Here is a 16,000-nt window from a genome sequence, read left to right as displayed (position 1 = left end):
GTGGCGAATGTGTCGGCATGGATGGCCCCGGGAGCGATACTGGTGCAACAGGTGCAGACATTTGCTGTGGTTGTGATGGCTGTGCTGGTTGCTGTTGCATTTGAGGTGCTTGCTGTGGGATCATTTGTTGCGGTGGTACAGTTTGTACTGCTGGTGGCGGTGGTGGTTGCATTTGTTGCTGTGCTGCTGGCTGTTGTAGAATGTTCTGCTGCTGATACTGGATTAATATTGAACGACTGTTACTACTGGTCATGATGCTCTGTTCGGAGGAGTTTGCTGACGGGTGCTGAGACTGCTGCTGATGCTGTTTGGCTTGATTTCTTGGGATAGTGGATATATCCCGTGCTTCGAGACTACCGTAGTTATCTATCGCTATTTGTGGCTGAGACTGAGTTGCGGTAAGAGCGTTTGAAGAAACATGTGACGGTTGCTGAAAGTGATGCTGTAGCTGTTGTGTTTGTGATTGATGATGATTGTGCGACAGGTGTTGTACACTGTTGGGTGATGGAGCTGTGGTCTTTGGCGTGGATATGGATGCTGCTGGACTTAATGGTGATTGACGACCGGTTGACTCGGTTGCCGATGTAAATGGCAAAGGTTGTGGACTTATTGGGCCACTAGTCTGTGTTGTTTGGTGAACTCCAGTTGTTCTACGTAACGTATTGCAATGCAAACATGATGCGCTTCCGTTCGGTTCACTCATAACACTGACTGGAGTGGAAACTCTACATGACGGTTGATCTAGAAAATCGGCACTGGGAGTTCGAGCTATGAGATATTCGTTGCTCTGACGGGAATGCCGACCGGAACTAATGGCCTGTGAAGACAGGGCCGAATTTGGTACGGAATAACTCGCGGTCAGGGAAGATGAACATTTTGTAGGTCGAACACGTGGCGGTGTGGCATAATGATCGGAAGTATCGAAGCCCTGCGGTGGAGAAATGGTCTGTTCGTTTGGGCAGGATTTGACACGGAAACGATATGGCAGAGTATTGGTGAGGTGACTGCCTCTTTGTTGTGCTGTGGTTACTGCTGTTTGGGTTAGAATTGCTGTCATGAGTTGGGTCTGCGGCTGATAAGTTGGCTCCTGTGGCGGTGGAGTCGGAACGTAACGTTTGACTGGGGTGTGCACGTTGGAATTGAGATATCCATAACTTTCTGCGGCAGCGAGTGGATTAGTGGTGCTGAGAAAATGGGCAGGGGGAGGGATGAAGCGTTCACATTGTGGTGACATGTCACGATAGTTTTCGGTCAAACTATGGCGGTACCTGAAAATATATAGTAAAATAATTGCTATTTTTTGTGTAGAATTGATATAATGTTATCATTAAAATGAGAAATTTTTTGAGGGCAACACTCATATTACAACAATACGATTCTCAATGGCAAGTGGCGGAAAATGACTCTCGATCTTTGTCAATAAAATCGCTATGAGAATCCACCAGGTTACATTTAAAATTTCACCTTTTTAATTTTTTTTTGTATATTTAGTAGTACGCATACGATATTATGTATAGGATCAAAAAAAGAAACAAGGCTACATTAACAGATCGACTATCATTCCTAAATTTCACTCTAGGTGAAAATGTGTGATTTGCTAGCAGATTCAGAATTGCATAAATCATCAATCCAGTATATAAGGCACTGTTCCCACGGAGTACCTAGCAGTCATTTAGCTGATGCTTCACTTGGTATCAACATAGTTTACTTTTTATTGTCTTTAATAACACTGTGAAACAAAATTTTAAAAATGGGAGCAGAGCGAAGAAAACGCGAAAGTTTGGGGCTCAAAAAAACCCCTGGTGATGAAATTTTTGAAATAATGGAATGGGACTTCACAGTTCAAAACTAAAGTTTTGCGAAAAAAAAATCTTTCGGGTGAAAATGAATATAGAGATATCTTTGGAAAAATATTCGGTCAACTCAAGCGGGGTTCAAGTGCTACATTCCGGCGAAACATATTGAATATGACAAAAATAGCTAAGTAGGTCTAAATCCAACTCGCGCATTACATTTGACACAGCCTATCACCGTGCAAACAAGCAAAGCGCACATGGTGTCAACGCTGACTGGCCAATCGACAGGCATATTGATGGATTCTGCTTTGAGTGTAAACAAGAACATGTTTGACCATCGAATTTTCCAGACAAACTTGGTTTGGGTGCAGAAAAGTTCAAATGATGGCAGGGATTTATGATTTCAACAAAATGATTGTGAAGAAATTTTCGAAAAAATTGGAAAAACCTTTCACCCTAGTGAGAAATTTTGGTTTTTACCAAATTTTCCTCCTTAGGGTGAAATATAGCATAGTGCTTTCGCATAGGCCTGCTAAGCCAAGACAAGTTTCGGCTTCACTGTGTCTTATCGGCGTAAACAGAACTTCTGCTCGAACGGGACATCACGTTTGATGAGTCGTTCGATTGAAACACAAAGTGTGTTTTAGTTTTAAGGGATTTGCGTCAAGCCGACGCTAATCTATTCCAACAATAAGTTAGTGTCGGTTTCTGATGAGGCGAAGCCGAAACGCAACTAAGTATGAAATAAGGATTTGTGCCCTCCTGTACAAAGACTGGTTTTTATCAACAAATTTTCACCCTAGTGAGAAATTTTGGTTTTTACCAAATTTTCCTGCTTAGGGTAAAATATAGCATAATGGAAAAAACCTATTATAATTCATATACTGGTGTAATTGTGCATTTCTCATTTATCCAATAGCTGGTTATGTTCAATATAATTGTGAAAGTGTCTATTTCATTCTTGTTATACTTGGCACACATATACATGACTGCCACGAACCTGATGAGCAACATGTCGACGATGGCACAGTTGGAACAAAAAATAGAATATTCAAGTAGAAAAATCAGCATGAGTTAAATGTTGTCTTCGTGTTAACATATTTAGGAATCCAGTGGGGGGATTATAAGTATCATGGAGCAGTGGCGGATCCAGGGGTAGGGTCCCGAAAATTTATAACTTGTTGAGAAATTTTAAATTAGTTTGAATTTTAAATTAGTTCTGAACTCAAAATATTTTCAAACCAAATTTGGCCGCCAAGACTGATTTTCATTAAATGAGGTTTTTATGTATTACGTGGATCCGCCCCTGAAAAAAAGAATGTAAAGGTGATCTAGTTTGGTGAAAATTCAGTTATCACCGAATAACCACTGTGACTTCAATTTTTGAATAAGCTCGGGGCCTGGGACTTCCGGAGACATCCATACTGGACAATATATTCAAAGAATTATTAAGTGGCCATCAGTAATTTAGGGCCGAATCCTTCATCCTGGCTTAGCGCTTAAGCCAGGTTTAAACGTACTGGTGAACCTGGTTTAAAAGTTAAGCGAGGGTGAAGAAATCGGCCCTTTAGACCTGCAAATCGAAATAATTCGATGTTCATTTTAATAGATTTTTAACCTTTGAAATATTACGATTGTGCCGGTTTATATAGAAAATTCCTATGTAACCATAGTAGCAAACCTGCAACTCCTAAACCAAAAGTCAGATCTGAATGAAAATCAATAGCAGTCAATATGAGTAATGTATTTATCATTTAAATGCAAGTATGTAAAAATCAGTCAAGATAAATAGGTATGACAATATTTTAGGAACACAGCAAGTCCCCAGGGGTATCAAGAACTGTCATAGGTAGCCAATATGGTCAAAACTACTCTGAATGGTCTTTAGTGATCTAGGCCCGCTAATCGAAGTAATGTTACATGGGAATTTGATGTGTGACCCCACTCTTCAGCTCGTAACTCCGGAATCGGAAGTAGGATCAATTCAAAATTCAATAGCAGCTTATGGGAGTATTAGACCCGTACATTTGAAACTAAGTTTGTGCAAATCGGTTTGAGAAAATTGAGTGCCATTATTTAACATACATTAGATCTCAACGAAGTTTTTCATGCAGATATTTTGGGATCTCGACCAACTGATTCGAATGGTATATGACACTTGGTCCCCCTGGCCTCAGTTGAAAATTGGATTTGCATAGTATATAAGAAAGACAAAAATTATTTATATTTCCAAGTCAAACTACTGACATTGTAGAGTAAATTTGCTTCGTAATAACGTATTTGATAGGTCGATTGATTTGAAAATCAAGAGCCTACCAGCCAATGACAGTAGTCAAAGCTTTTTTCTGGTTGTGGCTTCGTCAAACGGTCGCTTGCGCATCATTTTTGTTTTAGTTGTATAAAGTGTGTTTAAGTATTTTTTCGTTGTAAATCTTCAAGAACAGGGTAAGATACAAAAGTCCTGTTGATTTGGGTGCATACTATGTATTTTTATTGACGTGGCATAGTGACCCAGATCTGGGAAAAGCCGTCCAAAAGTCAATATCTCGCGAGTGCTGCATTTTAGGCTGGTGGTGCCTTCAGGAAAGTTTCTCCAAATAAGCAGCCCCTACTTTTGCCATTGACAGATCAATGATTAATCGCCCTAGAAGTGAGGTCCGAAGTTTATTATGAGTTTTACATCTAAAGAGTCACAATATCCAACTTTACATGTCATAGCATGTAAAATTCTATTATCGGACAGAAAAATGCGTCGCTGCGTTGTTTACGTCAAATGTTATTTTCATTTTTTCTAAGAGTGTATGATTGTGAGTTTATTTCTTTATTATACAATATTTGAACATATAATGCTTTTAAGTAGTGTAAACAACAGAGTGATTTAAATCACAAAAAATACTTTCAAAACCTTTTTGTCGAATCCAGGGATATCTGCTACTACGGAAACATTATCAAAGAATTTGCCATCGTTGGTAGGTCAACTACCTGGCTTGACTACATCGATGATCAATCTCAATCCCTTCTTTAGTTTTTTCAAGATCATTTCTTTCCGTTTTTTATTTAATTGTTGGCTCCATTTCACCAGTTCATGCCAATAAGAAACATCCCATGCTAACTCCAGAAAGCGTATTCGCACTTGAGGAACTGATATTTCATACTTAAATGTGGAAACATTCATTGCTCGTAACATCACTTTATCTACAGCTAGGCTACAACGGTACTCGGAGGACCTGTAATGGTTCGAAATTGCAGTAGCACTATAGCTGTCAATCGTACAGAGCTATCATCTGTAGACTCAGAGGTAAACGACTTCAAAACTACTGCCATTCTTACTTACTTATGCAGCACCTCAAAATCCATCCCATTTGTTCTATCATATATTCCTTCCCTTTCCAAATACTCCGTGGTTTCCTTTGCGTCGAAATCTACTAAATCCGGTACCTTAATTTCTGCACTGCTTTCAGATACCGCGATAGCTTCTGATGGTGGGTACGCTTTTTTCATGGCCTCTAGTATTACATTGTAAATAGGGTAATTGACCGCATGGTGCGCTTTCCTGTAGATCTCATCAGATTAGATTAATTTTAGCTAAGATCGGCTTCAATCGCGGTAGTCGGTAGTCAGCTTGATTGGCAATGAATGCTTTTTTGTTTTCTTTTAAGCCTCTAAACAATCACAGGGTTGTTAATAATTTTCAGCGATAAATAGAAGGAGCTGTGCTGCAGACTCATTGCCATCAGCTATGAACTGCATTGACGTTACATGCAGTACCTTTATACCACTATGCTGATCACTGAGCATCTCTGTTTTCCACCGCTTATTGCGAGCTGACGAACCCTTGAAAGTCACAATTTCCTGTGACATTTGTCCCAATACTCATACTGTTGTTCAGGTAAATTGAATAGGTGTTAGACCAATGCTTTTCGAAATAATATTCAAAACAAACCACAAAATAGGGAAACTCGAATTCGAATATAATGAATGATAAAATCCGTCGAATTTGTTACATTTGATGCACAAATGCCACAGCGAATAACGTTCACATCTCGACAGAAAGCTGATTTATAATGAATAATTGCAATGCGTCGTCTCTGACAAATTAACATCACCAATCAAACTTTTTCAAAGATAAAAAACCTGCTATTTTTTACTTCTGACGCACATGTTGAAAACCAAGACTTCGATCGCACAAAATTGCAATTTTGAATTGCAAAAGAATGCACAAAAAAGTAACGCCTACTATATAGCAATACTTTCTGTTCTTCGTCATAATAATGCATTTTAGGACGAATTGTTTTAGGGATTTCCAAGAAAAATAGTTTTTCATATAAAATTCGCGTGTCTGCATATTTCTGCATGAAATGTTAATTTTTTCTTATAAAACACACTTAATCAATTCTAGTTATCGATTTTGTCGTGGGATATGTTGGGGAATAGCAGTTATTCGTAATTTTGTGGCTAAAATATATATTTTTCGAGTAGAACAAATAATATCTTGTCAGATTCACGATCTAGTGCACTAAAATGTTTGAGATTTTTTGCGTATTATAGTATGGAACAATTTTGTAAAATATTTCAAAAATGTGAATGTCAAAAAAAAGTATGAATATGAAAGAACAAACATTGCTTTACTAGATATATGCAATACTATTTGTAAACAAAAGTAACGTGTTATCAAAATTATATGTATTTTTGTTAAGTATGCCAAATGGCTTCCACTCCATGAGGATAGTTGAACCATTATCCAGACTATCATAAAAATAAGTATAACCATACGAAAAAAGTTAGTTCATTCTGTCTTTGGGCAGAAAAAAATAATTTTATTTGTATGTTTGTAGCATAAAATCCCTACCACAAATTATTTGTTTTTGTTTTTAGTATTTTTGTGTTCTTTCCTTTCTTCCATCGTGTTTTTCTTTGATCAATGTCGTTTATGGCAAGTCGGTAGTGATGCTACTTTGTTCCTAATTTCCAGACTCACGTGGTTGAGTCTTTAGGAATCTGCGCAAATTTCTGGTGATTACCCTGGTAGAAACCTATACTTTCTGCCTGCTGATGGAACATTATAGGTGTATATTCAGTGAGATCTCAGACTGATTTGATTCGTAGCCTCTAAAAGAAGTTTCTGCACTGTTCAATCCGAATTTTCTTTCTAAAAAATAAAAAGGTAAGCAGTTAATTCTGTCTTTTGTTGTCCAAAATCAGCTTTCAATTACGTTTCTCGTCCTTTTTAAGTTTATGACGTAACGACTTAAAGTAGGGTACGAGATATTGTGTATTTCACCTGCTTAACGTACTCTATTGGCGATTTCGCTTGAACCTGAAACTGAGTCAGGTTCTAACCCCAACCGCTGTCAGTTCATACATTTTGACAGCAGTTGGGGTTAGGAACTGACTCAGTTTCGCTTCAAACAAAAACCACATATGTCTCTTCTCAAGATTGTAAATTAGCTCAGACTTCATAGTTACACTCATAGTCAAGTCTGTTTGCGTTTAGCGTTTATAGTTGCACATTATTTTGATAACCCTTAACAAGAAGTTACAAAAATCCGAACCTAAAAGTGGTTCATATATCCCTGCAAAAAGTGGTTCATGTATTCCTACATGCCATAAGCAAATTTGAATTAATATTAAGCTAGCAAATATTTACTTTTGCAAATTTCCTTATATAAAAAGCATATTTTGCACCTGCTTGCTGTTTAGTCTCACAGAAGGGACACCACAAACTTTTTCCAAAAAAAAAGCCATGTCTCAATTGAGGCAAGTTTTATTCTACATTAACTTTGATTATCTGTAAAAGTGACAATAAACATTTGACGCTGTCGCAAGTGCGTGTGAGGTTAGCTTACGGATAGAGCTACCAAAACGCATAAGGTTTGCACTAAAATTGAACCACCCTTAGTGGTTCACCTATCCCCGTGGTTCATGTATCCCCACTTTCCCCTAGAGTTTTTCTGTAAAAAACGTTTGATATTTCAATCAGATTAAGAAAAGAACACTTGATATTTGCTAAAACTTTGCCGAAGATGCTGATCTTGAATATAAAACATTTGTAAAGATAAAATGCAGATCTCACTTCTAGGGCGATTAATCATTGATCTGTCAATGTTAAAAGTAGGGACTGCTCATTTGGAGAAACTTTCCTGAAGACACCACCAGCCTAAAATGAAACACTCGCGAGATATTGATTGTTGGCCAAATCTGGACCACTGTGCGTGGTAGGCATTTGAATCTTTCGTTCTTTGTAAAAGAAATTTTGTGTATTATAACACTCAATTCGAGAAATAACTACTTTTTACGCGATACCATCAATGAGCTTTGTTTTTTTGTTTTTTGTTAGACTACACTGAAACTACTCCACACGATAAAACCATACGAAATGAAACATTTCGTTCATGTTCGTTTTTATGTTAAAAAGTAAATCAAATGATTTTTCTTTGAATTTCACATGGAAATCCATTGGAACGCATTTCATATGGTGTTTCAAATTATATTTAAATTTTAACGACGTTCAATTAGCTAGAGATACTATGTAGGGAAAATTATGAAAATTAGAGCCATAGTACTCAAGTGAGAGCAAGGATGTGAAGTAAACAGATCGGAAAACTAGAAGTGGCAGGGTCATTAGAACAGGCTTAATATCGTACGGGCTTAATATTTGTCTTCTGCTAATGAGGGTCGAGCTTAGGCAGCGTAACTATGAATCACCCGAGTTTACTAGCATTTGTCCAGGTATAGGCAGACAAGTCCATCTTTACCGTGATAACACGTACTACCACGATCAGAATAAAATAACAATAATTGACTATTATTATATTAATAAAGACAACTAATCGATGGAAATATTAAGATTACAAGTCGAAATTTACCCGACATAATTCACCCCCGTTTGAATCTGATCTTGACTGTAATATTAAACCAAACATGTACACAAATTTCACTTTTCGTGAAAAAATTTCATTATTTCTAAGAAAATTAGATAATCTAAATTGCCTTATTCGATTAAGAGGACAAACTGTCCAAATCTTTCCAAAAATATCTATTTTGTTTATATAATTAATAGTTATATCACCTGACCCTCCCCTCTACCGTATCCCTGGGGTGAATTCACCCCCGGTTGAAAAACTCCGGTCTTGATAATAAACATAGACATCATAATTTCAAATTGTTTCTTAAAGTTTATCAATTGTTATTGCTCCACTAATGCTTAAAAAGTACTTGATAGCTTAGCAATTTTGCACTGTTGGTGTAGGTTTCGGTTAAAATGCAGTGGAGTGGAGTGGAGAGGTTGATGGAGGATGTAACACCCAACCGCATATTATCCCTTCTATTTGAGCTTGATTTTTGAAAATCGGTGTAGTAATTAGAGAAGAATTGATTTTAATTTTGGAATATGATGTGTTACTACCATCTATTGTAGCAGGACCACCGCCCATAGCACTGAGCAGTCCTTACACAACAATACGATGTAATACCTAATTACATGATTAGTAAGATGTAGTTAATAAAACTTCGCTATCAAGAAAGATTGCCAACAATAGCAAGCAGTGCGACCAAGATAGAAGATCGCAATCATTTTTCGCAACTTTAATAATTTGAAGGGTATATTATCTCTGAAAATGGCGAATGGCCCTTCCGGTTAAAACCTTTATAAAATAATTAATAATAATAATAATGTTTTGTAGATCCACTAAATGAACTTGGGTTTGAGAGTTTACAAGTTTTGTCGGAAGTTTGTCTGCATAGACCGAAGGTCATGCAAGTTCACTTGATTTTAAAATCGATGTTAACTGATCAATTTAGTTTTGAGTCAAGAATTACCCAAACGTACTTTACTTGACCTGCGACAATAATTTCAGAGTCAAAGAACTGAAACGGACGAGCTTCGCTAATTCTTTTTTGAGTGAAAAGCACCATTGATGTTTTATTTGGATTAACTGATAGTCCAACATGAAGACACCATTGCTCAACAACACTTAAGGCTTGCTGCATCAAATCAAAAAGATTGTTAATGTAAATACCGGTGATCATTATACGATCATCGGCGAAACAATATGTCGGAGTTCCTAGCTCATTAAGTTTGCTCAAAAAGCTATCGGCGACAAGGTTCCATTAAAGTGGCATACAGCCTTGAGGACATCCATAGACACTAAGTTTTTTTATTTCTACTTGCCGTAACGTAGAGCACAGATGTCGGTTGCTAAGCATTGCATATATCCAGTTTGTGATTTATAAAGATACTCCATAACCTTGTGCTGCTACCAAAATGGATTCCAAAGACACGTTGTCAAAAGCACCTTCAATATCGAGAAAAACGCCTAAGCTTGATTGCTTTTGCGAAAAAGCTTTTTCGATGTTCAACATTGTGTAACCTGGATGTAGTAGACTTACCCAGTGATATGCTTGTTCCATTGTATGCAACAGGTGTTCGCCCAAGCTAAGATCCCAGATATAGTGATCGATTGAGCGTTCCACTGCTTTGACAACGAAGCTGGTCAGACTGATCGGTCTAAAGCTCTTTGCCTCCTCATAGGTACTGCGGTTACTTTTGATAAAGATTTTTACAATCATTTCCCGCACACTAATGGATTGTATCCTGTTGCCAGAAAACAAGTTAAACATTTGCTTTGTCTTAAAAGTTCATATCTTTTTTTCTCGGAGACTTGTACAGAGCAAATCGCCCCTTTTATCGATTCCTTTTTCACAGTTCTACCAGCAAATGCCCTAGAATCAGAACAACCTGCAAAGAACTCAGGGGCAGTCGTCAGTGATGGTTCAGCATAGCCTGGACAGTGTGTGTCAAAAAGAAAGTTGAGTGCTACATCTTCGTCAGACGAGTATTCACCAATAGCAGTTCTAATTGAACTGACATGCAAGTCTTTCGATTTCGAAGGTAATTTATTTAATCTATTAGCCCCTTTGAGACATGAGACATGAGGCTTTCCCAACCACTTCGCTCAGAGGATCGAAGGAAATTTCTATACACTTTGCAAGCCAACTTAAATACCTCTAGGGGTTCCTCTAGAAGCACGCATAACTCGAAGCAGGCAAGGCTCTTGGTATGCTACTGCTACGAGCGAGTTTGTTTTTATCAACGGCCTTATTCAAGTCACTTGATTTGGGATCGCGATATATGACGCTATCTAGCGAGACGATTAAATGATCAAAGACGATGTAGTTATGATCATATTACGACGGTTCGAGCTCGTTCGTTACGAGCCAGTTTGTCAACTCGTGTGTAACACCGTCGGAGCAGAGAGTTTCATCTAACTAACAGTTACATTCTCTATCAGATCGAGCAAATGTTAGTCGATTACCTACATTGTGTATATGCAGATTTAAACTACTTAAGTATTCCATCAATTCGGTGCCTCTCAAATTGATATATGAGCTGCATCACTGCCGATTATAAGTGTAAACCTATATCTATCACAGTATGATACAACGCTTTTGAAATTATCCGAATGTGGTGATTAATAATGTCGCACAATAATGCAACAAATGTGCCGAACAAGAGGCGTATTTCCTGTTTATGTTATCAACAGTCATATTGACTGAAACAGCACAAATATCGCGAGCTGTGAGGTTGAATAAAAGACATGCACGGGGCATGTCGCAAGACGGGTTTTAGAATGGGTCGAAGATGGTCCTCCTTCCTAATGAAACCAGATTTCTGGAATACTCCAAGGTATGGCCAATTCGGCTACAAATCCTTCAAAGTGAAATCCAGTGTGCTTGTTTTGCAAAATCATGAAGTTTGACATGACATGTCGTTCTTGCAGGTGAAACAAGGTTCCAAGAATACCACGGGGTGTGGCCAATTCGGCCAAAAGAACTTCAAACCGGCAACCCAGAGGGCGGTCAAGAATCCAAAGTACTCGAAATGACTGACTTCACTTTTGAAGCATCAAATAACCTGACTACCGTATTTTCAAGGGTTACATTGTTCCGGAAACGAAATGTTCCCATTCAGAAACATCCGTGGGTGTTCCCGGAACAGATCTGATGGATTAGTAAGTACTGGTTATCAAGTGCTAGAGATCTTAACAAAACGTATGTATTCAAAATGTTGTCAATTTGTCTGGAATTGGTCAAATGGCATCAATTTGAATTTATCTCTCCATCTTTTTTGTTAAAAAACGAGTACTCGTGAAGATTGCAAAATTGATTAGTAACTCATTTTAGTATCAGAACTGTTCATGTTTGTATATTCAACTAAAACATATTCAAAATGCCGGCAATGTTATTTGCAGTAGTTCAAGCTTACTACCAAATAACTCAATTACGGCAACCTATTCAGTAGCGTAATGAATATACAAGGGTGGCAATGGTTGTAATTGTTGGTCTATTATATGAGCCGTAATAAATGAATATATCGGAGTGCTGATTCCCATTACCTGCTGTTCGACGGGCTCATAGTCCTCTGTTGAAGCGCGTAATGTCGCTCGGGATAGTGGTGTGCCGAGGGCGACGGCGATGGCATCCCCATGACATAGTGGTCATTACTGGGTGCCGGCGATGGGGGTTGCAAACAGCTGCTGTCATCAATGACGTACCGCTCGTTGTGGATAATCCGGTTACTGAGCGTTCCATACTGGAGGTCGGGTACGTAGCGTTGGCCGGAGTGGTTGCTAATGATACTGCCGCTTCCTACCGAGATGTTATCGGCCATGCCAAGTCCATCATGAAAATTTACTGCCTGCGGTACCAGCTGTTGCTGATAATGGCTGGGACCAAAGGATGACCGACGGCTGCCACGAGTGAGGGTAGAGTTACTCCCATTTGGACCACCCGATTGAACGGCTTGTCCCTGACCCTGATGATGTGCCGCCAGTGCATTGGATGATAACGCAGCTGATAGCTTCGCTTGGTGGTGCTGTTGTTGCTGTTGGTTGCCATGTCGATGGTGTTGCTGTTGCGAATGATGGTGAGAATTGCTGTATTCAGAGCAATCCTCCATAGAAGACATATCCTTATTGTCTAGGTGAATGAAACTCGCCGAACCGCTAGTAACGCCCACATATCGATAGTTTCCTCACGCAACTGCTCTCTTCTGTTAGCCAGAATTCGCGAACAAACCGAAATTAGCAATCACTATGCCGATGAAGATTAGAAATATCGATTACCCGCGGAAGGAATATTTTAATAATTATCAAAATTTATACCCCCGATAAGCGCTGTTTTAACGCTCTTAACTTCACTTCTTTCTTCTTTACCAGCACACTTTCGTCTTTTATTTTCAAGGAAGAAAAGCAGAAAAAGATTTTGAAGCAATAAGCCTCTGATGTTAACTACACATTTCCACCTTCACTGCACGCATAGCCATTAATCCTTTCTTCCATCTATGTGTGGTAAGCGAAGCACACCACCATTGCTGATGTTTCTCCTTCAAACTTGACGAGGTTTGACTGCTGGAATTTTCATCCTTCCGAGCGGATATTTTCATTAATCAGGGAAAATCCGTAAAAAGTCATTCTTTCTTTCTTTGCACCTTACTGGACGTCACCTCTTTGCCCATTGCTAAGCGAATCAGCAAATTTGGTTCAACCCCACGGTGCATGAGATTGTTCGAAGAAAAAGGAATCCTTCAAGTTGAAGAGGGTGATGATCAGCACAAAAACGAAAAACTTGCAAAAGAGATTCCTTTGCAGTGTAGTGTGCTGGGGCGAATCACTACTTTTCTTTTTCCACTTCTCACGCCATTTTGCAGGTTTTGTAAATTATTTTGCACGACAGATTGTAGCACTAAAGTTCTTCGCTAAGTAGTCGGAAGTCAGAGAACGAAAATTAACTACTTGGAAATTGATTTATTTTTCGGACAAAAATTTCTCTTGTTTCTGCCTTCCGTTTTCCGAATGGTGGAAAATAAAACTTTCAACGTCACATACTTGATTTTCCCTACGGGTGCGATTGTGTGCGTGCTGTGTTGTGAAAATGGAGAGCTTTTCCGTCTATCCGCTCTCGTTTGGGTTGTTGGGTGTACGACTGTCAGGGTTGTAGTGCGGGATTTATTCAAACGTGTAAAAAAGAAGACGGTCAAAGAACCTAGTGATGATTTTTTGGTAGAACAATAATTTTAAATTTTCAGAATACCTCAAATGCCAGATATACTACTAAGTAATCTGATTAGTGGTCGAAGTGCTAAAGTTTCCTCCCACAGAAAAACTAGGACGTATACATATAGAACTTGACGATTATAAATTAACGAAACAAAACTTTGTCGAAGGGCTATACAATTTTTAAATTGTCTATTTTACTAAAAATATCGCATAAGTTTATTTCATTTCTTTAAGTTTTGAGATATTTTATTGTAAATATGCAATAATGAAAGAGGGAGAAACGGTGCACCCCTATTCTGTACAAGTAAACCAGTATGCGAAAAGAGTGAGTGGATAGCGGATGGAACATAAATTGAATTTCGAATGTTTTCGTTTTGGCGTTTATGTGTATGGAATACTCAACCTTACTAGTGGGAGAAAGGGGGATACACTGAACTGAAATTGCAGGCTAGTGCGCATGGTCAAAATTCTGACATATGAAGGATACTGGGATGATTTTGACAGATGATGGCGGTTTTTCACCATGCATGCATGGTGAATATAATGCGAGGCAAAGTTTGAAAAGCTACAACCAGTGTTCCGAAAGCTCTACGAATCTACAAATGATGGGCTGCTACTGACTCTTAGCAACCACCTGTTCAGCAGTTCCAGCTGTTGAAGGTACGTTATGGTTGGCTCAGCATGTGCAGAATATTTGTTCGAGTTTTTTGCTTTGTAAGAAACAAGAGTCCTTATTTTGACAACTGGAAATTCCAGAGAGGCGCTGCCCCTATTCGACCAGGCTTTGGTAAAAGATATTTGCATTTAGTTTTTTGCTATGTAACACGTTATTTAACCAAGGAAAGGAATCTAATTAAATTTGGTAATAAAAGGTATTTCAAATTTTTGCTAGCAATAAGCAAAGTATTGTTTCTATTAGGGTACCACAGTTTTGGTACCGAAATATCTATACTGTATAAAAATAAATACCGGTATTTTCAGTACCATGAAAGACTTTTGATAAATATGATTCTATTTGACATTTCAAACCTAGAGCTAAAGTTTTACGAGATTAGAATTGCTATCGCCTCCAGAAATCTATCCGGTAATAACAGAAATTCAATTACACAATCAACAGTTGAATTACGCAGTATAATTAAACACAAATCGAGACAGTGAAGCAACACTATTTGTCTCAGACTCTGCAATCCACACTATAAATTCAGAAGTATTTGTTGACTGGGCACTCATAAGCGACATGCAGTTTGTATGGGATAGATTGTGGCATGAGTGCAAATTTGAAAGAACAGCGAAATCACGTATTGTAAATTTAATGATTGCTTCACCTTAGATAATTTTTGATAATTTGAGCAGAGAGAGAAATATTTTTTTCTGTAATGTGTGCTGCCAGACTTTTTATACATTCCTTTGTACAGCGTAGTTGAAATTTAGTTTTCCAGTTTTACTCTTTGTTGTATTGTATTGTATTGTATTTTGTGTTTGTATAAAAAAGTCCAACTGACAATTTGTCTAAATGAACTAAACTTAACTAAGTTAAACTAAACACAATGTTGGGGATATATTTGACCCCTATCAAACCTTTCAATACAAGGGCCCGAACGGATTAATTTAAATAATAGGTTGAACATAATTACAACGATTTTGTATTAAATTTCAAAGTATTTACATCGAATGGAAAACAGAATTTTTTGAGAATGTTTCATGTTGAGAAAGTGTAAGTTTTTTGTTTCAAATGGCTGTGTCTTGGGATTGGTTTAAGTTATCTTGATGATTTAGATGTTTTTCTATGTAAAATATCTGAGAAACACAATTGCATAAACATTAAAAAGATACACGAATTGTGAACAAAATTAAGTTCAGCATATTTGGCAACACTGTAACCGAAAATTTCTATTTTTCTAGATTCCCCGACTAATTTCCTTCAAAATTCATCTCTCCGATTGTTTATACCGCCCACAATCGCAAACCAGTCCCATAAAGATAGGAAATTCCATAGAAAAAGGGACAAATATGCGTTCATGGGCAGTATAGACCAATTAAAGCCAAAGATATGAATAAAAGTTGATAATTGAAGCTTTATTTATATAAAATATTTTGAATGCACGATTATGACACGCCATACAAATTTTGTCATCGATACGAGTGAGT

The 16,000-nt window shown here is 37.9% G+C and overlaps 1 protein-coding gene across 1 annotated transcript in view; it reads right to left on the bottom strand.

Annotated features, from left to right (window-relative positions):
- Positions 1–13,668, bottom strand: part of LOC131680714 (uncharacterized) — a 39,338-nt gene extending 25,670 nt beyond the window's left edge. Inside the window, exons 1-2 of the mRNA XM_058961422.1 lie at positions 12,191–13,668; positions 6–1,268 (exon numbers count right to left, since the gene is read on the bottom strand). Of these exons, the coding sequence (XP_058817405.1) occupies positions 6–1,268; positions 12,191–12,762 (1,835 nt within the window). The 5' untranslated portion in view covers positions 12,763–13,668. The remainder of the gene's footprint in view (positions 1–5; positions 1,269–12,190) is intronic.
- Between the last annotated feature and the right edge of the window lie 2,332 nt (positions 13,669–16,000).

The sequence above is a fragment of the Topomyia yanbarensis genome, chromosome 2 (assembly GCF_030247195.1).
Source record: "Topomyia yanbarensis strain Yona2022 chromosome 2, ASM3024719v1, whole genome shotgun sequence".
NCBI lineage: Eukaryota > Metazoa > Arthropoda > Insecta > Diptera > Culicidae > Topomyia > Topomyia yanbarensis.
This window is presented reverse-complemented; position numbering and strand designations above follow the sequence as displayed.